General features: G+C 42.3%; 1 protein-coding gene across 10 annotated transcripts in view; it reads left to right on the top strand.

Moving 5' to 3' along the window:
- LOC126456768 (thiamine transporter 1-like) overlaps positions 1-24391 on the top strand; it is a 619041-nt gene that overhangs the window by 465401 nt on the left and 129249 nt on the right. For 9 of the 10 annotated variants that reach the window (XR_007585386.1, XM_050092528.1, XM_050092526.1 and 6 more), the window contains exons 6-7: positions 2407-2515; positions 5333-5525. Coding sequence is in view for 9 of the 10 variants with exons in the window: in XM_050092528.1 (XP_049948485.1) it covers positions 2407-2515; positions 5333-5525 (302 nt within the window). In the remaining variant the exon portion in view is untranslated. Of the gene's footprint in view, positions 1-2406; positions 2516-5332; positions 5526-15458; positions 15611-24391 lie in introns of those variants that run through there. The other variant, XM_050092534.1, reaches the window with a different exon arrangement.

Here is a 24391-nt window from a genome sequence, read left to right on the forward strand (position 1 = left end):
GTAATCTTAGTATTACAAGATGCATCAAAGCATGCCTTTGTATTTATAAGTAATCAATGACTGTGTGCCTTCTTCTATAGCTAAGGCGTATTTTATTGTTTTGATGTCCACTGTTGTAATGTAGTTATTCTCAAAAGCTAATAAATGTATAGTCTGGTTATTAAGCATACCATTACTAGTAAAGGGATTAACTAGCAAAACATACACTCCTGGAAATTGAAATAAGAACACCGTGAATTCATTGTCCCAGGAAGGGAAAACTATATTGACACATTCCTGGGGTCAGATACATCACATGATCACACTGACAGAACCACAGGCACATGGACACAGGCAACAGAGCATGCACAATGTCGGCACTAGTACAGTGTATATCCACCTTTCGCAGCAATGCAGGCTGCTATTCTCCCATGGAGACGATCGTAGAGATGCTGGATGTAGTCCTGTGGAACGGCTTGCCATGCCATTTCCACCTGGCGCCTCAGTTGGACCAGCGTTCGTGCTGGACGTGCAGACCGCGCGAGACGACGCTTCACCCAGTCCCAAAGATGCTCAATGGGGGACAGATCCAGAGATCTTGCTGGCGAGGGTAGTTGACTTACACCTTCTAGAGCACATTGGGTGGCACGGGATACATGCGGACGTGCATTGTCCTGTTGGAACAGCAAGTTCCCTTGCCGGTCTAGGAATGGTGGAACGATGGGTTCGATGACGGTTTGGATGTACTGTGCACTATTCAGTGTCCCCTCGACGATCACCAGTGGTGTACGGCCAGTGTAGGAGATCGCTCCCCACACCATGATGCCGGGTGTTGGCCCTGTGTGCCTCGGTCGTATGCAGTCCTGATTGTGGCCCTCACCTGCACGGCGCCACACACGCATACGACCATCATTGGCACCAAGGCAGAAGCGACTCTCATCGCTGAAGACGACACGTCTCCATTCGTCCCTCCATTCACGCCTGTCTCGACACCACTGGAGGCGGGCTGCACAATGTTGGGGCGTGAGCGGAAGACGGCCTAACGGTGTGCGGGACCGTAGCCCAGCTTCATGGAGACGGTTGCGAATGGTCCTCGCCGATACCCCAGGAGCAACAGTGTCCCTAATTTGCTGGGAAGTGGCGGTGCGGTCCCCTACGGCACTGCGTAGGATCCTACGGTCTTGGTTTTGCATCCGTGCGTCGCTGCGGTCCGGTCCCAGGTCGACGGGCACGTGCACCTTCCGCCGACCACTGGCGACAACATCGATGTACTGTGGAGACCTCACGCCCCACGTGTTGAGCAATTCGGTGGTACGTCCACCCGGCCTCCCGCATGCCCACTATACGCCCTCGCTCAAACTCCGTCAACTGCACATACGGTTCACGTCCACGCTGTCGCGGCATGCTACCAGTGTTAAAGACTGCGATGGAGCTCCGTATGCCACGGCAAACTGGCTGACACTGACGGCGGCGGTGCACAAATGCTGCGCAGCTAGCGCCATTCGACGGCCAACACCGCGGTTCCTGGTGTGTCCGCTGTGCCGTGCGTGTGATCATTGCTTGTACAGCCCTCCCGCAGTGTCCGGAGCAAGTATGGTGGGTCTGACACACCGGTGTCAATGTGTTCTTTTTTCCATTTCCAGGAGTGTATATATGAAGGAACTAAAGGGCAGTCATTTAGCACTAAAACAAAAGTTGACTGAATGAGACATGAGGTGCAAGACCAGTGTGGCATCAGTATAAACATCGACCTGCAAACGAGGACTCTCTCTCCACTCACGAGTTCTTTGGATGAAAAGTTTGAGATGATTATGTGACTTGTTGTATATACACGTGTAGATGCTTTTACTTAAATATACATCTATATTGAAATATAAAGTGGAAGTGTTTGATTTCAGGATAGTAACCCATCACATTCCTACACTAGCAAGTCGGAGGGCTTCATCATCCCGCAACAGCCTGAAGTGGAACATATGATCCAGCCATTTCCTCCAAATGGCTTTGTGTTTGGTACCTAGGAGAGATTTCACATGTCACTAGTTCAGATATTCATGAAGCTTTTGAGTCGTTGAATCAAACATTTCTCTTTCAAAGGGATTGGTTCCTGATGCTCCTGCGATCATAAAACTTTCATTATAGTAGCTTATCCTGTTGCGTCCATATAAAAAATTTTCGAAATGGGGAACAGGTATGGACACCTATTCAGTATAACTTTCCTCCATACATTCATTAACATTATAATTTAATCTCTAAATACTCATACAAAGGCATTCTACATAGGAAGGGAGATTAAACCTGACATCTTCATTATCATCATCATCATGATCATCATCATCATCATCATCATTTCTGAACATTTGTTGCATTAGCTTGAAAATATTCTGTGCCACTACTCCATTAGGATGACTAGTATACATCTTGTTACAGGTATTGACATACATTCAACTTTTGTGGGACTCTATTCTGAACGAGAACAAAAAGGAAGAACAACAGCTCCTTTATAATGCTGCAGTAGAAGCAATTTACACAATTATTGGTAAGTAGGAGTGCAAAATATGGCACATTTTCATAAGTTTACAATTTTATTCTATGTGTTGGTTGTTCAGGTTCCATGAATATCATCAGTGTCACTGTTTCACTTAGATTAATGTTACCGTTTGTACTTCCATTCCTTAAACAATTAAATAAATTTGATAATACCAGTGAAAAGCTTGCATGAAAAGTAAATAGGAAGATAGACTATATCACTCAATTCATGTGCATCTGCAGATATGCAATACATTACTACTTGTCACACAACTCCCCACCGACCACTGCCACTTATCACATACCTAAGGGAACTTGTCAATTTGTAGAGCAATGGGGATTGTGTTTAAATTTCTTTTGAAGTAGTTGGAATTATCTACTTCTTGCCTTATATTAGACGGGAAGTTGTTGAATACATTTGTAGCAGATTACATATCCCCCTCTGAACCCTAGGTAGGGAAGGTCTGTTATTTTTGTGTCTTGTATTGTGATCTGCTTCACAGATTATTATTATTTATCTTTAGTTTGAATTTATAATTGGAGACAGCTCACAGAAATTTTATTTAGTTATATTAGCAACTGGTAACCAGACGACAATATTGCTTGTTCCTAATTACTTTAGTTATAGTGTGCATTACTTCATTCACTTTATGGATGAAACCTTGTGAGATTACAAAATACATTGCACTGGGAAATGGTCTCAGCCACATCCCTCTGAGAATTTTCAGCTGATGATGGCCATGTTATGTTGTGCTGCTGACAGAGGAGAGGGATCTCCTGGGAGTTGGGAACTGACTCTGTGCACCAGATGTTGGACCTGTCATTTTCCGAAGCTCAGTAAGCTTGTGAACAGAAGTGCAACAGAGAAATGTTTAAGATTCAGTTTTGGCACTGTTTTGCAAAGGTTTCTATCCCTCTTCATTGTATGTTGGCTCTGAAACTTGTAACCTCACAAGGTTTTTGTTCATGGAGCAAATGAAATACTTCCCATTATACCTAAAATAGTTACAAATAACCAGTACAGTTACCAGGATACCAGTTCCTAGTATAACTGTATCCAGTATCAGTGAGCTGTCTCCGATAACAAAATTCAAATTGGAGAAAAATAATAATGATCTGTGAAAGAGCTACTGAAGTGAATTACCAGAGGTTGAAAATACTGCTGCAGTTGTAAGATTCTTTTATTTAAAACAAGACTGGTATCGGGCTCTTATACACTCATCTTCAGGTGTTATAAGTTTGTGCAGTGACCCTGAGCACCACAATGGACGAGTATAGGTTGCAGTGTATTAACAGCAAACACAAAGCTCTGGTATAATGCTCAGTTGCAGATGTTCCTCCAACAGCATTATTTGAAGTGAATTAATTGGCTGCAAAAACAAAATTAGGTAGCTATTTTCTAAGATACAGATTTGTAAACGTTTCATTGTGGTGACTTAATAGAGGAACAGTTTATCTCCAAACAACTTGACCATAGATGTTTAAGTTCAAATGAAGTTTACCTACAGCACCACATGATAACCATTTTCATTAATATTCAGATTTTAGGAAAATGTGTAATGTGTATCAGAAAATACCTCAACAGGCTTACTCTTTCCGATAGCTGTGAAGAATTATTATACAGTCACAGGCACAATAAAGAGAAACAACAATTCATACAAATCTTGTGATTTGGAAACAGTTGTGTCACAATCATGCAAGAGCAGTGTAGTTGTGCAAGACACAATCAGAAATGTATGTCATTGGAAACTAATGGTAGATAAAAAAAGTTGTGGCGTTGATAGGTCATACGGACCATAGACAACATTAATCTTTGGGACTCAGCTCACTCATCCGAGCCGCCATGTTAATTCAGTCTGTTATGATACCTTGTACTATGTGCACGTGTATGATAATTGTCAAAATATATGTATGTGCAGATATTAGTGGGGGCAGTTTATTCCATATACTGCTATTTGTATCCTGTTCCCATTAAGTTATTCACCTTGGACTCACCCCGTATTCGTAAAAGTGTATGAGAATTCTGCTTAGGATGAAACGTCTGTGTTACACTTTCAGAAGCTGGTAGGTTGTGTGAAGAATGTCTTCATTCATTGTGAGACATTCATTTGGCCTTCATGTGGAAACACTGTTCACCTGATAGTCTCTGTGCAAAGATGAGGTTCAATTACACCCACCTCAAGCAGTTACACTGAGACATTTTACAATGGTGCTCATCACATGATGTGAATAATGGATGGGAACTGCTGTTAAACCAAAAATAGTGGTTGTAGAAATTTATAATCACATCTAAGTGAATCTACATTACTAATGATGAAACGAATATGTTTCTGTGAGACATGCACAAAAGGAACATATGATGATGTGTCAGTGAATTATAAATCATGTCTAGCATTTTTCCCTAAAGAACAGTAACTATGCTAATTTTGGAAATGAAATAAGAAATTGGTAAATGTTTAATTATCTAAGTATGTTAAAGTGAAGTGTGAAGGCTGATACACTTGTCAATGCTGATTTTGGAAGTAAAATAAGAAATAGGAAAAATGAGTTACCTGACTGTGATAATGTGAAGTTATAATGGCCAATGGGAAATTTTTCATACTTTGTAAAGAATGACAGTAGTAGGAAACTTATTAACTTCCATCATTATTGTTTACACATTATGGCTGACTTTTAAGATTTGTGTTAGTAGACTGCTATTAAAAAATTATAAATACCTTTTCAAATATTTCATTCATATTTATAAACACTAACTATCTGTTATTTAAATACAATTTTGACATGCATGTGTAATAAGAAGCTAATGCAGCATTTATTTTCTTTTTAGGAGCAATTTCATCTCTTGCCTGTGGCTGGTTAAGATTCAATTGGCAACTGATTGGAGAATTATTTCTTACAATTTGTTCACTGCTGCAAGGAAGTGCACTTTTAATTTCGGCTCTGACTAATTCATTATGGGTTTCATATGCACTTTACATTGTTTTTGGAATACTGTATCATACAGTGATGACAATCACAAAGTAAGTAAACATATTGTGTACATTGTTCTCATTTTGTTATTTTGTATAGCATACATGTGACATCTACCTGTCATAATCTTTGACTTAAAAAAACATATGTAACACAGTTGTGAAAGTAAGTGTTAGAAATTTGTGTTGCTTGTTTAGCACCAATATGGTAACCTAACTAACCTAACATCTTACATATAGGCAAATTCAAGGTAGCTTGCCTTTCCACACCTGCCGCATGTATGCCCTCACACCCACCCATCCATCTGAATGTGCATCATCTTCTAATGTCATCCTCCATTCAAATTCTGTTGCTGCCTTTTCGTCTCATTGCTTCCAGTTCTTGTACAGTTCTCTGTTGCAGAAAATTCACATGCAGCAGTGTCCCAATCAAGATATTTCTTCTTCCTGTTCACTCCCAATAATCTTCTTCCTCTTCTATTTTCTTCATCACTTCTTGACAGTAGCAGTAATATAAAATAAATAGTAAACTAGCTCAGAAAAAAAATTATGATCCACGCAAGAAAATGACCCAGATTCCAAGCTAGCACCACAATCCCACAATGAGGTAGTTGTCTCCAATATAATTAGCAATTGAACAAATTGACTCAGATCTGATGCAACTGCATTGTTTAATGCTTTGAGTGAGTTTCAACTGTAGGGTAACATTTGTAGGCCACTGCAGAGTTTGCAATGAATGTTATTTTATTATTGTATAATGAAACAGAGATTTAGCTTTTGTAATGTAAGTTCATTTTACCGTCATTTATTTAAACTAAGATTAAATTGTGATTTTGCTCATCCATGTTTACCTTGGTAATATAAAGGCAGCTATTCTGTACACGTGTACAAAGTACACCACATGCCCACTCATGTTATAAAAAGCAGTGTGCCCACTCAAGAGTTAAGTCTGTCAGCCCACTTCAACTTAAGGACTTTGTAAGGTAGACATGCTGTGCTTTGGGGCAAATGGTAGGATCAAAAATGAACACACTTTGTGCACTGTGATCACAGAGCAGAGCCTTATTGTTCCAAGATAACTGATTTCAACAGTCAACGTCTGATCTTATGGAACTTGTTATAAAATTGTAATGTAACATTACATGAAGTCAAGACATGTGTATATGGCAAATGACTTTTATGCTTTGACTTCATGAAATGTAACAAGACCATTTTATGATAAGTTTCATAACATCAGATGATGGCAGCTTAAGACTGTTGAAAGCAGTCAACTTGGAACAATAAAAATGTCTACACTGTGATTGTGCGATCGCAGCATAAGAAGTGTGTTTGTCTTCAAACTTAAGTGTTTCCTCAATAGCCATAGCCATATTTCATCCTTGACTCACTTCTTTAAAACTGTACACTCCATATACAACATTCAGTAAATCTTTTCTCAGCTCCTTTAGGATTCTTCTACATCTCCATACATAAACACACCACAGGCCACCATATTATGCATAGTGGAGGGTAAGTGTACCAGTACTGGTCGTTTCCTTTCCTGTTCCACTTCCAAATATAGTGAGGGGAAAATGACTGTCTACAAGCCACAATTTTTTACATCTTATTTTCGCGGCAAAGTGAGCTTTCCAAAATAAAAGGAATTTACTAACAGACAATCATATGAGCCTAGAAAGTAGGAAAAAGTTTACCAAAACTTTTGTCTGGAGTGTCTTAACATACGGATGTGAAGTGCGGACTCTCAGAAAGGCAGAGAAAAAGAGACTGGAAGCAATGGAAATGTGGATAAGGAGAAGAATGACGAAAACAAGTTGGGTAGATAGAAAAAGTAATGAACAGATCTTAATAGAAGTGAATGAGAACAGAATGCTGCTAAATTATATAGGAAGAAGAAAATCAAAACTGATAGAGCACACAATGAGACACAACCAATTCCTAAAGAATGTATTTGAAGGAAAAGTTTTAGGGAAAAAACCAAGAGGCAGGCCAAGAGCAATGTATTTTAATAACATCAAAGGAGATATGGGGATAAAATCATATGAAGAATTGAAGAGGATGACAGTGGAGAGAGGTACGTGGCTAAATCGACAAGGCATAGCCTTTAGTTTATGGTGATGATTTTCGTGGTCCTTACATGAATTGGGCATTGGCAGCAGTAGTATCATTTTGCAGTCAACATTAAATGTCAATTCTCTAAATTTCTGCAATAGTGCTTCATGAAAAGAGCTTTGACTTCCCTCCAGGAATTCCCATTTGAGCTTAAAAGAATCTCTGTAATATATGCATACTGATCAAACCTACTGGTAACAAATCCAGCAGCACACCTCTGAATTGCTTCAATGTCTTCCTTTAATTAGACCTGGTGGGAATCCCAAACACTCAAACAATACTCAGTAATGGGTTATATTTGACTGATGTGATTATGTCAGGCACAGCCTCCTAATTTTGTATTTGGACATTACAGATTGGATTTTGCACTCATCTGCATTAACTTACATTTGTCTACATTTGGAGCAGTCTTCCATTCATTACACCAACTTGAAATTTGTCTATGTCACCTTGTATCCACCCCACAGTCACTCAAGGACAACACTTTCCCATACACAACTGCATCATCAGCAAAAGCCATAAACTGCTGTCCACTCTGCCCATTAGATCATTTATATACATAGAGAACAAGAGCAGTCTTATCACATTTCCCAGAGGAACTCTTGACAATACCCTTGTCTCTGATGAATATTCACTTTAAAGAACAATGTCCTCGGTACTGGGCTCTATTACTTAGTCTTCAAGCCACTCACATATCGGGGATCCTAAACCATATGCTCATACCTTCATCAACAGTCTGCAGTGGGTCACTGTAGATGCCACATATATGCTAGTACCATATAACACACAACTTTCCAAAATGTGCCAAGCACACATAAATGTAGAATCTTGCAATCCAGCAAAAGCCAACAAATATGTCTGTAAGTATGTGAATGAAGACAGTGACATAACAGTATTTCAAAAAGCCAAAGAGAGCAAGCAACAAAACAGAAATGATGAGCAAATGTGAACCAATTGTGCGACATCTAGCAGTACATTTAGAGAATGGAGAGAGAATTTACTTCACAAAAGACCTCCAAGAACAGAACATTAACAGCTTTTTACCAACTGTACCAAACTGATCCATTCGCAAAAACATTACTATATATCAACGTCCTACCTATTATACATGGAACACAACAAGAAAAATCTTTCAGTGATAAAAACAAGTAATTCCAGTAGAGAATCATCCAGGAATGATGAAAATTCATGCACTAATCTGAGTATAAACTCTATGTCTGAACAATGCCGAATGTTTGTAAATGTAGGAATATGGGATGCAGGAATATGAAACCTGCCTCTTTCGCTCGATCCAAGTTTTGTTGGATATCATGGGAGAAAGGGCAAGCTGAGTTTCATGCAAGTGATGCTTTCTAAGTCCATGCTGATTTGTGGACAGAAGATTTTCTGTCTCAAGAAAATTTATTACATTTGAACTCAGAATGCACTTAAGAATTTGTGGCATACGGATGTTACAAATATTCATCTGTGAGTGGTCCATTCTTTTACCATTTTTGTGTACAAGAGCCGCCAGTGCTTACTTCCAGTCACTTATCACTCTGCTAAGTAAGGGCCCAATGCTGCAGAGTAATCTTTGTAAAACCGAATCGAGATTCTGTCTGGACGTGGCAGCTTATTTGCTTTCACCTCTTTCAGTTGCTTCTCTGTGTCATCCATGCGGGAGTCCATATGACAGTCATTCGACGGTATGTTTGTATGATCATCCAGCATGAATGATTTCTTAAACTTTGACTATCAAACTTAAGATTTCCTTTTGCTGTCTCCTGTTGCCAGCTTAGACTGGACAGAAGCTTTCATTCTGCTCAATGATACCACATGCACTGAAGAGTGAAAGAAACTGGTAAACCTGCTTAATATCATGTAGGGCCCCCACTAGCATGCAGAAGTGCTGCAGCATGACATGACATGGACTCGACTAATATCTTAAGTACTTAAATGGATATGGTGTCTGTTCTTTCATACATGTCCAAAAGAACAGACACCATTGATAACCTGCAGCCATCTAGAACAAAATTAGAACTATACACTACTAGCCGTTAAAATTGCTACACTGTGGAGATGATGTGCTACAGACGTGAAATTTAACCAACAGGAAGTAGATGCTGTGATATGCAAATGATTAGCTTTTCAGAGCATTCACACAAGGTTGGCGCCGTTGGTGACACCTACAACATGCTGACATGAGGAAAGTTTCCAACCCATTACTCATACACAAACAGCAGTTGACCGGTGTTGCCTGGTGAAGTGTTGTTGTGATGCCTCATGTAAGGGGGAGAAATGCGTACCATCACGTTTCTGACTTTGATAAAGGTTGGATTGTAACCTATCATGATTGCGGTTTATCGTATCATGACATTGCTGCTCGCGTTGGTTGAGATCCAATGACTGTTAGCAGAATATGGAATCGGTGGGTTCAGGAGGGTAATATGGAATGCCGTGCTGGATCCCAATGGCCTCGTATCACTAGCAGTCAAGATGACAGGCATCTTATTCGCATGGCTGTAATGGTGTAATGGATCTTGCAGCCACGTCTCTATCCCTGAGTCAAAAGATGGGGACATTTGCAATACAACAACCATCTGCACGAACAGTTTGACAACGTTTGCTGCAGCATGGACTATCAGCTCGGACACCATGGCTGCAGTTACCATTGACGCTGCATCACAGACAGGATTCCCTGCGACAGTGTACTCAATGACGAACCTGGGTGGATGAATGGCAAAACATCATTTTTTTGGATGAATCCAGGTTCTGTTTTCAGCATCGTGATGGTCGCATCTGTGTTTGGCGACATTGTGGTGAACGCACATTGGAAGCGTACATTAGTCATCACCATACTGGCGTATCACCCAGCCCGGTGTGATGGTATGGGGTGCCGTTGGTTATACGTCTCGGTCACCTCTTGTTTGCAATGATGGCACTTTGAACAGTGGATGCTACATTTCAGATGTGTTACAACTTGTGGCTCTACCCTTCATTCGATCCCTGCGAAACCATACATTTCAGCACTATAATGCATGACCGCATGTTACAGGTCCTGTACGGGCCTTTCTGGATACAGAAAATGTTCGACTGCTGCCCTGGCCAGCACATTCTCCAGATCTCTCACCAATTGAAATCGTATGGTCAATGGTGCCCGAGCAACTGGCTCGTCACAATACGCCAGTTACTACTCTTGATGAACTGTGGTATTGTGTTGAAGCTGCATGGGCAGCTGTACCTGTACATGCCATCCAAGCTCTGTTTGACTCAATGCCCAGGCATATCAAGGTTGTTATTACAACCAGAGGTGGTTGTTCTGGGTACTGATTTCTCAGGATCTAGGCACCCAAATTGCATGAAAATGTAATCACATGTCAGTTATAGTATAATATATTTGTCCAATGAATAACCGTTTATCATCTGTGTTTCTTCTTGGTGTAGCAATTTTAATGGCCAGTAGTGTATGAATATCCTCAGCTGCTGATGGGTGTTGATATATATCAACGGGGACAGGTGAAAATGTGTGCCCTGACCGGGACTTGAACCCAGGATCTCCCGCTTGCATGGCAGATGCTCTATCCAGCTGAGTCACTGAGGGCACAGAGGATAGTGCGACTGCAGGGACTATTTCATGCATGCTTCCTGCGAGACCCACAATCTCACCTTGTGTGTTGCACTCCAATACACTCATTACTCGTGGAAGACATTCTTACCAAGTCCTGTAAGAGTTCGGGTAATATGTGTGCATCTGCCAGAAGAAGAAGGTCATGGTCGGTATTGCCAGAAATATATACTTATATGGATATGGTGTCTGTTCCATATAAGTATATAGTTCTGGATATACCAGCCATGACCTTCCCCTTTTGTGTGGATGCACACGTTCCGCAAACACTACGAATGTAGTGTGTGGACGTACAAGGTGAGAATGTGGGTCTCGCGGGAAGCGTGCGTGAAATAGTCCCTGCAGTTGCACTATCCTCTTTGCCCTTGGTGGCTCAGATGGATAGTAGAGCGTCTGCCATCTAAGCAGGAGATCCCGGGTTTGAGTCTTGGTTGGGACACATTTTCACCTGTCCCCGTTGATCTATATCAATGCCCTTCAGCAGCTGAGGGTATTAATATAATTCTAATTTTAATAGGGCAGGGAGGGCTCTAAAGGTGTGGCGAAGCTAGTCTCCCTAAGGGAGTACACCCAATACAAATCACCTGCTGCCTTGCAGTTGATAGAGAGATCTACAAAGGCTAAGGATGCACAAGTATGCTACCCTACGAGCTGTAAGGGGCAACCCCCCAAATGGTTGGGCAGAAGATTAACACTGTCCCCCTGTAAAATATCAATTGTTGCGAATGCTAGCAAAGGAATAAGCCAGACAGATATTTCGATGACGACCACAGCAAACAAAAAAAGGATAAGAGATATGTACACAGGAACATAGAATGTGCAGAGCCTATACCAAGCTGGAGCCCTACGTCAGCTGCTAACACAAGTAAACGACAACAGTATAAAAATATCGGCTCTTCAGGAAATTAGGTGGAAGGGGAGTGACACAATCGATGCAGGAAATTTCACTATTTTCTATAGTGGTGGGAGGATGAATACCTTTGGAACAGATTTTGTGGTCGCTAAGGAACTGAAACATGTGGTGATGTGCTTCCAACCAATCAATGAACGGATGTCCATAATAAGATTAAGGAGAAAATTTTTCAACATTACATTGATAAATGTACATTCACTCACAGAGGAGGCAGAAGAACAACAAAAGAACGAGTTTTACAGTAAGGTAGAACAACTGTATGATCAGGCTCCCAAACACGATGTCAAGATATTAATAGGAGACCTGAATGCAAAAATAGGAAAAGAAAAGGCCTTTCAACCAACCAGAGGAAGACATAGCCTACATGAAATATCAAATGACAATGGATTTAGGGCTGTGGATTTTGCTATAAGCAAAAGCATGACTGTTGGCAGTACATGTTTCCCACATAAAAAAAATACACAAAGAAACATGGATTTCACCAGACAGACAAACCAGAAATCAGATAGACCCTATATTGCTTGATCGGAGACATGGATCGGACATAATGGATGTTAGGAGTATAATTTTAACTAATATTGTGTTTATACTGGTTGCTGTTGAGGAGGAAAGTTAGTTATTAGTATTTTATTAATGATCTCATTCATAAGCAGCCATTTCACAATCATCACGGTCACTCAAGAAAGTTATAATTAAGCTTTACTTGTTTAATCAGAATCGGACGATGACTCTCCTTGTCTGCAGTCTCGATGATTCGAAGCGATCTACAATCCTGTGTAAATAAAATGTCTTGGTTTTCTTGCATTGCGTAGTCAGTCAGAAAACCACAGATCAAGCAGAAAGTTTGCTTTGATAGAGTTTAATTATACGATGAAATAATGGAGCTCTTGGATCTAATAACTGCAGGTTCATTTCCAATTCATTGGAAGTTCGCTTCTGATTATGAGCGAAACGACAGCCTCCGTGCAAATTTCCAATTAGAGAATACATATATAATGAAATTCCTTACACCTTTGATGTAAATGCTCAGTATATATTTTCTTGAGTAGCATACAATATATTTTCAATCTCTTTCTTCCAGTAATCTTGATAACAAAATTACAATTATTCAATGCGTCTATTTGGGACGGAGAAGATCCTAGAAGTCCTCTCAACACACCAGAGATAATATTACAAAGAGTAATTATGCACTCATAGAATAGTAATAGTACTGTACTACTTTGCACATCGATTCTGCGAGTATATAGATGGTCAAGTAGGAAACGTAATTCACTCATAGAATTGTGCAGGGATAATTAGTAGAATATAAAGAGAAATTACAGGAGCCAATGAGGAGCTGACTGCAATTCAGACCACCATCTAGTGAGAATTAAATATAGACAAAGGATCTCAGTATTGAGTAAACAAAAAGGCCCCAAACAAAAGAGGTCTGACATTAAGAAACTGAAATTAGAAGAAATACAGAGAACCAAACAAAAGAGGTCTGACATTAAGAAACTGAAGTTAGAAGAAATACAGAGAACATATCAGATGAAAATAGAAGAGAGGATTAAGAATGAGACTGACACATCAAATGAACATATAGAAGTAATGTGGAAACGATGTAAGACTGCAATCCTTGAGGCAGCTGGAGAGGTTTTAGGACATGAATGGGCTCAAAGAAAGGAAGATTGGTTTGACGAAGAATGTATGAGAAGAATTGAGGAACGTAATATAGCATGAATGAAATTATTGCAGGTAACGACTTGAGCAAATCTGAGCGAATATAATGAAAAGCGCCGTATAGCGAAGAGGGTCTGCAGACAGAAAAAAAGAGCACTAGAAAAGAAAAAAACTGGAAGAAATTGAACAGCTAGGAGAAGAGAAGCAAAGTCGTGAAATGTACCAAAAGATTAAAGAAGGAAAGACCGGGTTCCAAGCCAGAACAAATATGTGTAGGAACAAAGAAGGGGATTTGATAGGGGAGAGTAATAAAATACTTGACAGGTGGGCAGAACACTTCAAAGAGTTACTGAGCCCAGAAGTAGAAGGGTTAGAATGAGAAGAACAGGTGGAACTAACTTACTATGGACCAGAGGTTTTAACACCAGAACCTACACTGGGGGGAGTGATGCAAGCCATTAAGACCTTAAAAAACAATAAGGCACCTGGAGAAGATCAGATCCAGGCTTAACTTCTCAAGTATGGTGGGGAAATGCTGTGGAAAGCAATTCATAAAATAATACTGAATATCTGGCAAGAGGAGAGCATACCAAAGGAGTGGAAAACAGCTATAATGTGCCCTATACATAAAAAAGGAGATAAATTAAAGTGCCAAAACTATCAAGGAATCTCCCTAATAAATATTACACATAAAGTTTTCTCCAAGATTCTAACCAGCAGGCTTACTACATATGTGGAAGAGAGAGTTGGAGACTATCAGAGTGGCTTTAGAAGAAATAGGTCAACAACTGATCAGATATTCACATTGCACATACTAATTGAAAAATGTTTCGAACCTCAAATTAACATACACTAATTTTATATCGACTTTAAACAAGCCTATGATAGCATCTCAAGAGTGGCATTGCTAAGAAGCTCATTAAACTTTCTATGATGACCCTCAGCGAAACCAACTGTAAAGTAAAAATACAGGGCGAAATCTCCAGAGAAGTGGAAGTGTGGAAGGGACTTAGACAGGGTGACAGTATCTCCTCATTACTATTCAACCTTTGCCTAGAAAAAGTCATAAGTCAGATAGAGTTAAATAAAGGGGGAACCTTCTTAAATCGTTCACTACAGTTCCTAGCCTACACTGACAATATGGCATTACTCACACGAAACACTGCTGTGCTAGGTGAAGCCTATCAACAACTGGAGAAAGGTGCAAGGGAACTTGGCCTGACAGTCAACATCAAAAAGACCAAGTATATGACAATGACCAACCAACAAAACCTACCAAATTTAAGGATAGCTGACGGGGAGTTTGAAAGGGTGAGAGACTTCAAGTACCTTTAGTCAACTATCACTGAGATAAATGACATTGGCAATGAGGTGAAATCCAGAATAGCAGCAGGTAACAGATACTGCTTTGCCACATTACCCATGCTTAGGAGTTCGCTTCTGTCACGAAAATCCAAAATCCTCATTTACAAAACAATTATAAGACCAGTTGTTATGTATGGTGCCAAAATGTGGACCATGACTGTAAATGAGGAATGAATCCTTAGCATATGGGAGAGAAAGGTGCTACATAAAATATATGTCCCAGTATATGAGCAAGAAGATTGGCGCATTCGTACAAATGCAGAACTACAACACCTTTTTGAAGAGCCAGACATTGTTACTACCATTAAAATAAGAAAACTGTGGTTGGCAGGGCACATGGTCAGAATGGAAGAAGACAGAGCATGCAAGAGGATTTTTGATGGCAAGGCTGGAGGCAGACAGTGGAGGGGATGCCTCAGAAATAGATGGGTGGATGGAGTTGAAGAAGACATGAAAAAGCTGGGTGTCAGATGATGGAGATGGAAAGCCATGGATCGGATAGAATGGTAGAATATTGTGATGCAGGCCAAGGCCCTTCAAGGGCTGGAGAGCCAAGGAGCAAGTAAGTAAGTGATTTTGTTCTAGATGGCTGCAGGCCATCAATGGTGTCTGTTCTTTCCTACATGTCTGAAAGAACAGACACCATATACATGTAAGTATATAGTTCTGGAAATACCAGCCATGACCTTCTTCTTCTGTATGGACTTGGTAAGAATGTCTTCTACATGTAATGAGTGTGCTGGGGTGGGACACTATGAATGTAGTGTGTGGACATACAAGGTGAGAATGTGGGTCTTGTGAAAAGTGTGTGCGAGATAGTCCCTGCGGTCACACTATCCTCTGTGCTCTCTTTGGCTCAGATGGATAGAGCGTCTGCCATGTAAGCAGGAGATTCCGGGTTTGAGTCCTGGTCAGGGCACACATTTCACCTGTCCCTGTTGATATATATCAACACCCATCAGCAGCTGAGGGTATTAATATAATTCTAAGTATCTCAAGTGGTTCTTGAGGAAACTGAGACCATGAATCCTGTAGGGCTGTCCATAAATACACTCCTGGAAATTGAAATAAGAACACCGTGAATTCATTGTTCCAGGAAGGGGAAACTTTATTGACACATTCCTGGGGTCAGATACATCACATGATCACACTGACAGAACCACAGGCACATAGACACAGGCAACAGAGCATGCACAATGTTGGCACTAGTACAGTGTATATCCACCTTTCGCAGCAATGCAGGCTGCTATTCTCCCATGGAGACGATCGTAGAGATGCTAGATGTAGTCCTGTGGAACAGCTTGCCATGCCATTTCAACCTGGCGCCTCAGTTGGACCAGCGTTCGTGCTGGACGTGCAGACCGCGTGAGACGACGCTTCATCCAGTCCCAAAGATGCTCAATGGGGGACAGATCCGGAGATCTTGCTGGCCAGGGTAGTTGACTTACACCTTCTAGAGCACGTTGGGTGGCACGGGATACATGCGGACGTGCATTGTCCTGTTGGAACAGCAAGTTCCCTTGCCGGTCTAGGAATGGTAGAACGATGGGTTCGATGACGGTTTGGATGTGCCGTGCACTATTCAGTGTCCCCTCGACGATCACCAGTGGTGTACGGCCAGTGTAGGAGATCGCTCCCCACACCATGATGCCGGGTGTTGGCCCTGTGTGCCTCGGTCGTATGCAGTCCTGATTGTGGCGCTCACCTGCACGGCGCCAAACACGCATACGACCATAATTGGCACCAAGGCAAAAGCGACTCTCATCGCTGAAGACGACACGTCTCCATTCGTCCCTCCATTCACGCCTGTCGCGACACCACTGGAGGCGGGCTGCACGATGTTCGGGCGTGAGCGGAAGACGGCCTAACGGTGTGCGGTACCGTAGCCCAGCTTCGTGGAGACGGTTGCGAATGGTCCTCGCCGATACCCTAGGAGCAACAGTGTCCCTAATTTGCTGGGAAGTGGCGGTGCGGTCCCCTACGGCACTGCGTAGGATCCTACAGTCTTGGCGTGCATCCGTGTGTCGCTGCGGTCCGGTCCCAGGTCGACGGGCACGTGCACGTGCACCTTCCGCCGACCACTGGCGACAACATCGATGTACTGTGGAGACCACACGCCCCACGTGTTGAGCAATTCGGCGGTACGTCCACCCGGCCTCCCGCATGCCCACTATACGCCCTCGCTCAAAGTCCGTCAACTGCACATACGGTTCACGTCCACGCTGTCGCGGCATGCTACCAGTGTTAAAGACTGCGATGGAGCTCCGTATGCCACGGCAAACTGGCTGACACTGACGGCGGCGGTGCACAAATGCTGTGCAGCTAGCGCCATTCGACGGCCAACACCGCGGTTCCTGGTGTGTCCGCTGTGCCGTGCGTGTGATCATTGCTTGTACAGCCCTCTCGCAGTGTCCGGAGCAAGTATGGTGGGTCTGACACACCGGTGTCAATGTGTTCTTTTTTCCATTTCCAGGAGTGTACGTTAAAGGTTGAGGAGGTGGAGATCTCTTCTGAACTCCAGGGTGCAAGGCATTCCAGATATGCTCAGTAATGTTCATGTCTGAGGAATTTGATGCTCAACAGAAGTGTTTAAATTCAGAAGAGTGTTCCTGGAGTCATTCTGTTGCAATTCTGGATGTGTGGGGTGTAGCAATGTCCTGATGGAATTGCCCAGGTCTGTCAGAATGCATAATGGAAATGAATGGATGCAGGTGAACAGACAGTATCCCTACGTGTGTGTCACCTGTCAGAGTCATATCTGGATATATCAGGGGTCTCATATCCAATTGCACATGTCCCACACCATTACAGAGCCTCCACCAGCTTGACAGTCCCCTGGAGACAAGCAGGGTCCATGGATTCATGAGGTTGTCTCCATTCACTCAATACAACTTCAAATGAGACTCATCTGACCAGACAACGTGTTTCCAGTCATCAACAGTCCAATATCAGTGTTGACAGGCCCAGGCAAGGCATTGAGCTTTGTGTTGTGCAGTCATCAAGTGCACACGAGTTAGCCTTCAGCTCCAAAAGCCCATATTAATAATGTTTCAGTGAATGGTTCACTCACTGACACTTATTGATTGCTCAGAATTGAAATCTGCAGCAATTTGGGTAAGGGTTGCACTTGTATTCTCTTCAGTCATCATCATTCCCATTCTTGCAGGATCCTTTTCCAGCCACAGCAATGTTGGAGATTTAATGTTTTGCCAGATTTGTGATATTCATGGTACACTCATGAAACGGTCATATTGGAAAATCCCCACTTCATCACTACCTCGGAGATGCTGTGTCCCATCTCTCATGCGCTGACTGTATCACCACGTTCAAACTTACTTAAATCTTGATAACCTTCCATTGTAGCAGCAGTAATCGATCTAACAACTATGCCTGTTTTCATATCTCTGTTTTATTTAGTTATCATATGGCAATACAGACACGTAAGAAACAAACAGACAAATCACTAATATAACAAATGTTAATAATTGCAAACCAACATTACTAATATAACAAAGTTTACAGATTACAAACAAACATCAAGTCTATTAATATAATCTATTGACTCTGGAGTTGCGAGCAGGAAGTCGTCGGGGCTCCCATTATAGGCTCTTCTGGAACACTCTTCAACAATGTGGCTGATGGTCTGACTTTCTCCGCAGTCACACTGAGGGGATGGTATTTTACCCCATTTATACAGGGAGTAAGCACATCTGCCGTGACGAGTCCTAATCCTATTTAGAGTGGACCATGTTTTGAATGGTAGGTCAAAACCAGGTGGCTTTTGTGTGATGAAAGGCATGTTATGATTTTGCCACGCGTTCCATTTTTCAGACCATGCATTTGTGATACTGAAACCTTCTTGTACACAGTTCCTTGCTGTTCTTGTTGGCGGGTTCCTAGATCGAAGCCTATTAGTGTCTGCAGCCTCAATGTCTTGGTGGATTGGCAGGCTTCAATTTCCCATGATGTTTCTGTATTCACGTACAAGGGCGTCAGTACGTCGCAGATGTGGCGGCGAGATGTGGCTTAATGTTGGGAGCCATTGCGTTGGAGTGGGTTTAAATACTCCAGAAATCATCCTTAGAGTGTTATGCAACTGGACATCCACCTTTTTTATATGTTGGCTGTTTAGCCAAATCAGAGCACAGTATTTGGCAGCCAAGAATACAATTGCTAAAGCAGAGGTGCAGAGAGTGGAGGCCGTTGCTCCCCAGGTAGTACCACAGAGTTTTTGAGTAATGTTGTTTCTTGTCTTTAATTTTTCAGCAGTCCTTGTTAGGTGTTCTTTAAAAGATAGTGTTCTGTCCAGCATCATGCCCAAGTACTTCAGAGTTTTATTATGCCTGAGAATGGTGTTTTAAAATCGAATGTTGAGTTCCTTTCCAGCGAGTTTGTTGTTGAGATGGAAGCAACTAACCTCTGTTTTGGAAGCATTTGGTTGAAGTGTCCACTTACGGAAATATTCACCCATTATCTTCAGGTCTTTTGTTAGGATATCCTCAGATGCTTCAATTGTGCTACATCTTGTAGCAAGGGCCCAATTGTCAGCATACCCAAACTTTTTCGATTGTGTTTCCTGCAGTTCTGCAATATAGAGGCTAAACAGCAGTGGTGCAAGCACTGATCCTTGTGGTAAGCCATTCTTTAGTTTTTTGATGGAGCTGTAGTCAGTGTCCATACTTATTTGGAACACCTTATCATTGAGCATGCTGTTTATTAAGCGTGTTATAGATTTGCAAGGAATTACTCGAAGAATTTTGTACATGATGCCTTCTCTCCACACAGTGTCATAAGCTGCTGAGAGGTCAATAAAGGCGACTGATGTTTTCAATTTTCTCTGGAATCCAGTCTCAATGTAAGTAGTGAGTGACAACACCTGGTCAGTACAACTTCTTCCTGGCCAAAAGCCTGTCTGTTCAACTGGGATCGCCCTGAACAATTCTGGGCTAATTCTGTTATATATAAGCCTCTCTAGTAATTTGTAAATTACAGACAGCAGGGCAATTGGTCTGTAGTGTTTTGGGTTGTCAGCTGGCTTCCCAGGCTTTAGAATAGCTATTACCTTAGATCGTTTGAGTTCTTGTGGGATATTGCCAGTTTGCAGTATGTTTGTGAAAAGTTGAGCCAGCCATACTTTTGTATACTTGCCACAGTTTATTATGAATTCAGGGTGAACGTTGTCAAAACCTGGTGCCTTTGTTGGTTTGACATCTTTCAGAGCTTTTTCTATGCCTTTGCTAGAGAAAGGGCGAGAGTGTTCAGTTTCTGTGGCTTCATGTTTTAAGATTTTGAGTTCTCGATTCACTTGGAGTGTATGCGTTTTATCCATTGGTGTCCTAGACGTGTTAACTAGATGTGCAGCTATGGCATTTGGTCTTACAGCTGCTTTTTGTCATTGTGCTGGTGGGCTGCTACCTAATTTTCTCAGCAGTGACCATGCTTGCCTGCTAGATGTTTGGAAATTGAGGCTTTCTACAGTTTCCGGCCACTTTTGTCTTCTGGCAGCATTCAAGCTGTGAAGCAGTTCATCTGCTATTTCTTGATCTCTGGATTCAAGGAAGCTCTGGTATAGTTCTACGCTGGTTTGGAACCATCCAGGGATGTATTCTTTGCGATACGCTCTTGGTGTGTGCTTCTTGGCCATGCTTATCATGGCACCAACAAATCTTTGGTAATTTTTACTGGTAGGTGGTATCCATCCCAAACATTTGTCCAGATCTGTGGAGAACCCTGTCCAATTGGCTTTTTTAAAATTCCATCATGGGCAAGGAATAGAGGTAATTAGGGGAATTTGAGTTCCTACCTCTATTATGATTGGACAGTGTTGACTGTGCGGAAAGTTGGGCGGAACTCTACGCGAGGGCATGAGAGGTTGGTCTCTGTTGTTGGACGAGATGAAACACAAGTCAGGGTTCTATTCCTGTCTCCAGGCAGCTGATATAAACATAAATCGATCCTTAGCATCGAGTACATGGTATAAGTATTCATCTTCTGCCCATTTTGCTATTGCTTCTCCATTTGCATCATTGTCTTTATACTTCCACTGTTCATGATGACTATTGAAATCCCCAACGTATGCAGCAGGATGTGGCTGAGTTTGAAGAATGTGGGCTGGCCAAGGTGTAGCAGGTGGCTTATAAATATTGTAGACGGTAATGCTTCCGATTTTTGTGACAACGTTATGAATGTCTTCGTTGGTGGATGTAGAAATTAGGAAAGCATTTTCAATATCTTGTTTGACATATGTGGCTACTCCATAAGACCTTTGATAGATCGCTCCCTACAGTTCCTAGCCTGGTATTTTGCCCCTTTTATTTAGTTGTTGCACTGTATCACAATGAGTTTCCTGTATAGCAACCAAGTCAATGTTGTCATTTTTTAATAGTTTTGATAGAAACTGGTACTTAGCATAGCTTCTGCCTTCTATGTTTATGTGACAAATTCGAACCACGGGTCCGAGTTTTCTGGTCAGAGGGACCTGAGAAGTGCCGTTTGGTCTGTCTGGTGACATAACTCAGATTATCTGACTGCCAGTATGTGCTAGTTCATTTAGCGTTACCCAGGGTGCACATGTAGTGTTACACTACAGACGCGAACTAGCTTTACACCCCCATATCTCTATATTTGAATATGCCTGCCTGTACCAGTTTCTTTGGCACTTCAGTGTATGTCCAGGATTTTCTCAGGTTCTAGGCAAGACGTGGTGCTAAGATATGATGGAGGAAGTTTTGTGCTTTATACACTGACCTTTGTAAGGACACACAAATTTCTGCTAACTTTTACCTGTCAACATTTGTGCATTTGTTTTTGAACTGAGAGTACAACAATCTCCATTTCCTCAGTATTTACCCAATTTGACTAGTAAACCACGGAGGATCCTTTCCATCCCTAATTGACTTACTTGGCACACACATGACGAGAGCACAATTTACAGTCATTTTAAACTATGCCTGTAATTCCTCTATGTCTATCATATTGGAGCTAAATGATGCCCATTTATTGCCTAAGTGAGATGCTAACAATGCTTATCTGCTTTTTCTAGGACAAATTCTCTCCTAGCCTCTCGTACAAGTGTATTAACTTCAGTAACCACTACTGCCTGTCTCTATACGACACTGTAGATAAGGTCAAGCCTGTCCGTGACTACAAGATTTGAAATATTTCCATTGCATGTGAGTTTTCTAACTAGTTGTTCAAGGCAGTCTTTGAAAACCATGTTCAGACATCAGAAGACTCTTCAGTTGAAACTTCAAGGACGAGAGGCTGTGGTCGACGTATAAAATTTCCACCTAACGTTTCGTCTCCATCTACGGAAGACATCTTCTGCCCAGTAGCCAGACGACCTCAGAAGATGTCACCCGCAGACGGAACGAAACGTCAGGTGGAAATTTTAAACGTCGACCACAGCCTCTCGGCCTTGAAGTTTCAACTGAAGACGACACTGGCCACGCAAGCCTACATTGTACGATCGTCACGAGACTGCTTATCCGTACCACATGCAGTGAATCCACAGATGTCCCATTCTGTGCTCAGTAGATGAAAGTCACCCCCAACTGACACTCGATGTTCTGGGCATATCCGCACAACTGGGCACAGAGCTTCCACTAATGATTCTACAACTGTTATGGCAGAATCAGATTATCATATGAACAACAGTGCAGCCACAATGCACCTAAGTTTGTTCTCCTTCCACATACAAGCAAACAACAGTTGACAACATAGACGCAAACATATAAATGATCCATATGGTGATACAAGTAGTTTCTGACAATAAGTATAACTTAATATGAGAGCGAGTGCCCGCTGCACTGCACTTACAAGGAGGAGGTTTCCAGTAGATGGCACAGTGGATACTGTGTTACGGGCACAAGTCATATGGCCTACCACAGGTGGCCTCAGGTGGCTGGCCAATGCAAATGCCATTGATGGGATATTCAAAATATAGCACACCAGCAGCAAGGTACGACGGTGCATATTCAAGCATCGCACGAACGGTTATAGTACCCCTGCCCTTTTGGGGAAAGGGTCCTCCACTGATGTCGGCATCAGGACAACTGGTGAAACATCCGTGCCCTCTGCAGTAGGAATGGCAGGCAATGACAGTGGCAGCAGAAAGAGATTCCGGGCCAGAACCGGAGAGTAGGTGACAAATGGTGCAGTCACGAACAGACACGGCTGCCACTCCCCCAGGTGCAATGTTAAGGGCACCGGTATATTCTCAACACGATAGAACTGTGCTAATGGTGAATGTGTCAACTGCTCGGTCAGGGGATCTGGGGGCACCTGTGTCGAAGGACCCAAAGGCAGTGGAATTGCCGGTGGCAGCAAATAAAGTGAGAAGATCTTGCAGCAGAAATCAGGGGGCGGGACCCTGAAGGGGAGGCAAGTGGCAGTGATAACCACAAGGAGAGCAGGTCTGGTCCTACAGCACGGATGCTCCACGAACCTGGGACAGGCACGGAGGGAGGAGCTGGAGCTGGTGGCTCACTGGCAGCTGCCACCACGGCACGAGGATGTAGCAGGTCGCGGTGCACACTGTACAGCGACAGTGGCCCGGGCGGCTGTCGACCGTCGGTAGACTCTACTTTGGTCGGCAGCCGAAACCCTGAGCCCGGACTACTGAACCACTAGCAAATCGTAATGGGGGCCGTGCCAGTGGCCATTGTTGCTGATCATTGAGCACCGTGGCTGGACTCTCGTCCCACACCGGCACAGACCTGCAGTAATCGTCAGTTGTAGGCTTAAACTTATTTGTACTGCGGTGGCCCGGTGTAATATTAAGCTCTCCCTATACAGCTTAAGCGTTTTCGTGGACTTATTTGTTGAAGAATGCTGGTTCTGCTTTCTTGCAGCGCCGATGGCTTCTACTAGCACTGGACGCTTCTCCGAAGATTTCACTGCTAGGAAGGGGAAATTTTCATTCTCTCGCTCTCTCTCTTCTTATTTAAATAATACGCTACTCTTGGAATATCATTCACTGCACCAGAACATATTTATTTCCACTTTGTACAAAAAAAAAAAAAAAAAAAAAAAAAAAAAAAAACAATGAAACTTTGTGACATAAGCCCACACATTACAGGCCTCCCAAGATCAGTTAATTACACGTTTTTGAACACAATTAATACATAAGCTTTTATCGTGGCTGACTATCCATGTCCAGTCCACGTACTCTCAACAGCAGTTCAACATCTACTAAACAGTCACTATCTCAAGTCACTCCATTTGTTTTTCAACAATACAAAGCTACATTACTCTTTGCAGCTG

The sequence above is a fragment of the Schistocerca serialis genome, chromosome 2 (genome assembly GCF_023864345.2).
Source record: "Schistocerca serialis cubense isolate TAMUIC-IGC-003099 chromosome 2, iqSchSeri2.2, whole genome shotgun sequence".
Lineage (NCBI taxonomy): Eukaryota > Metazoa > Arthropoda > Insecta > Orthoptera > Acrididae > Schistocerca > Schistocerca serialis.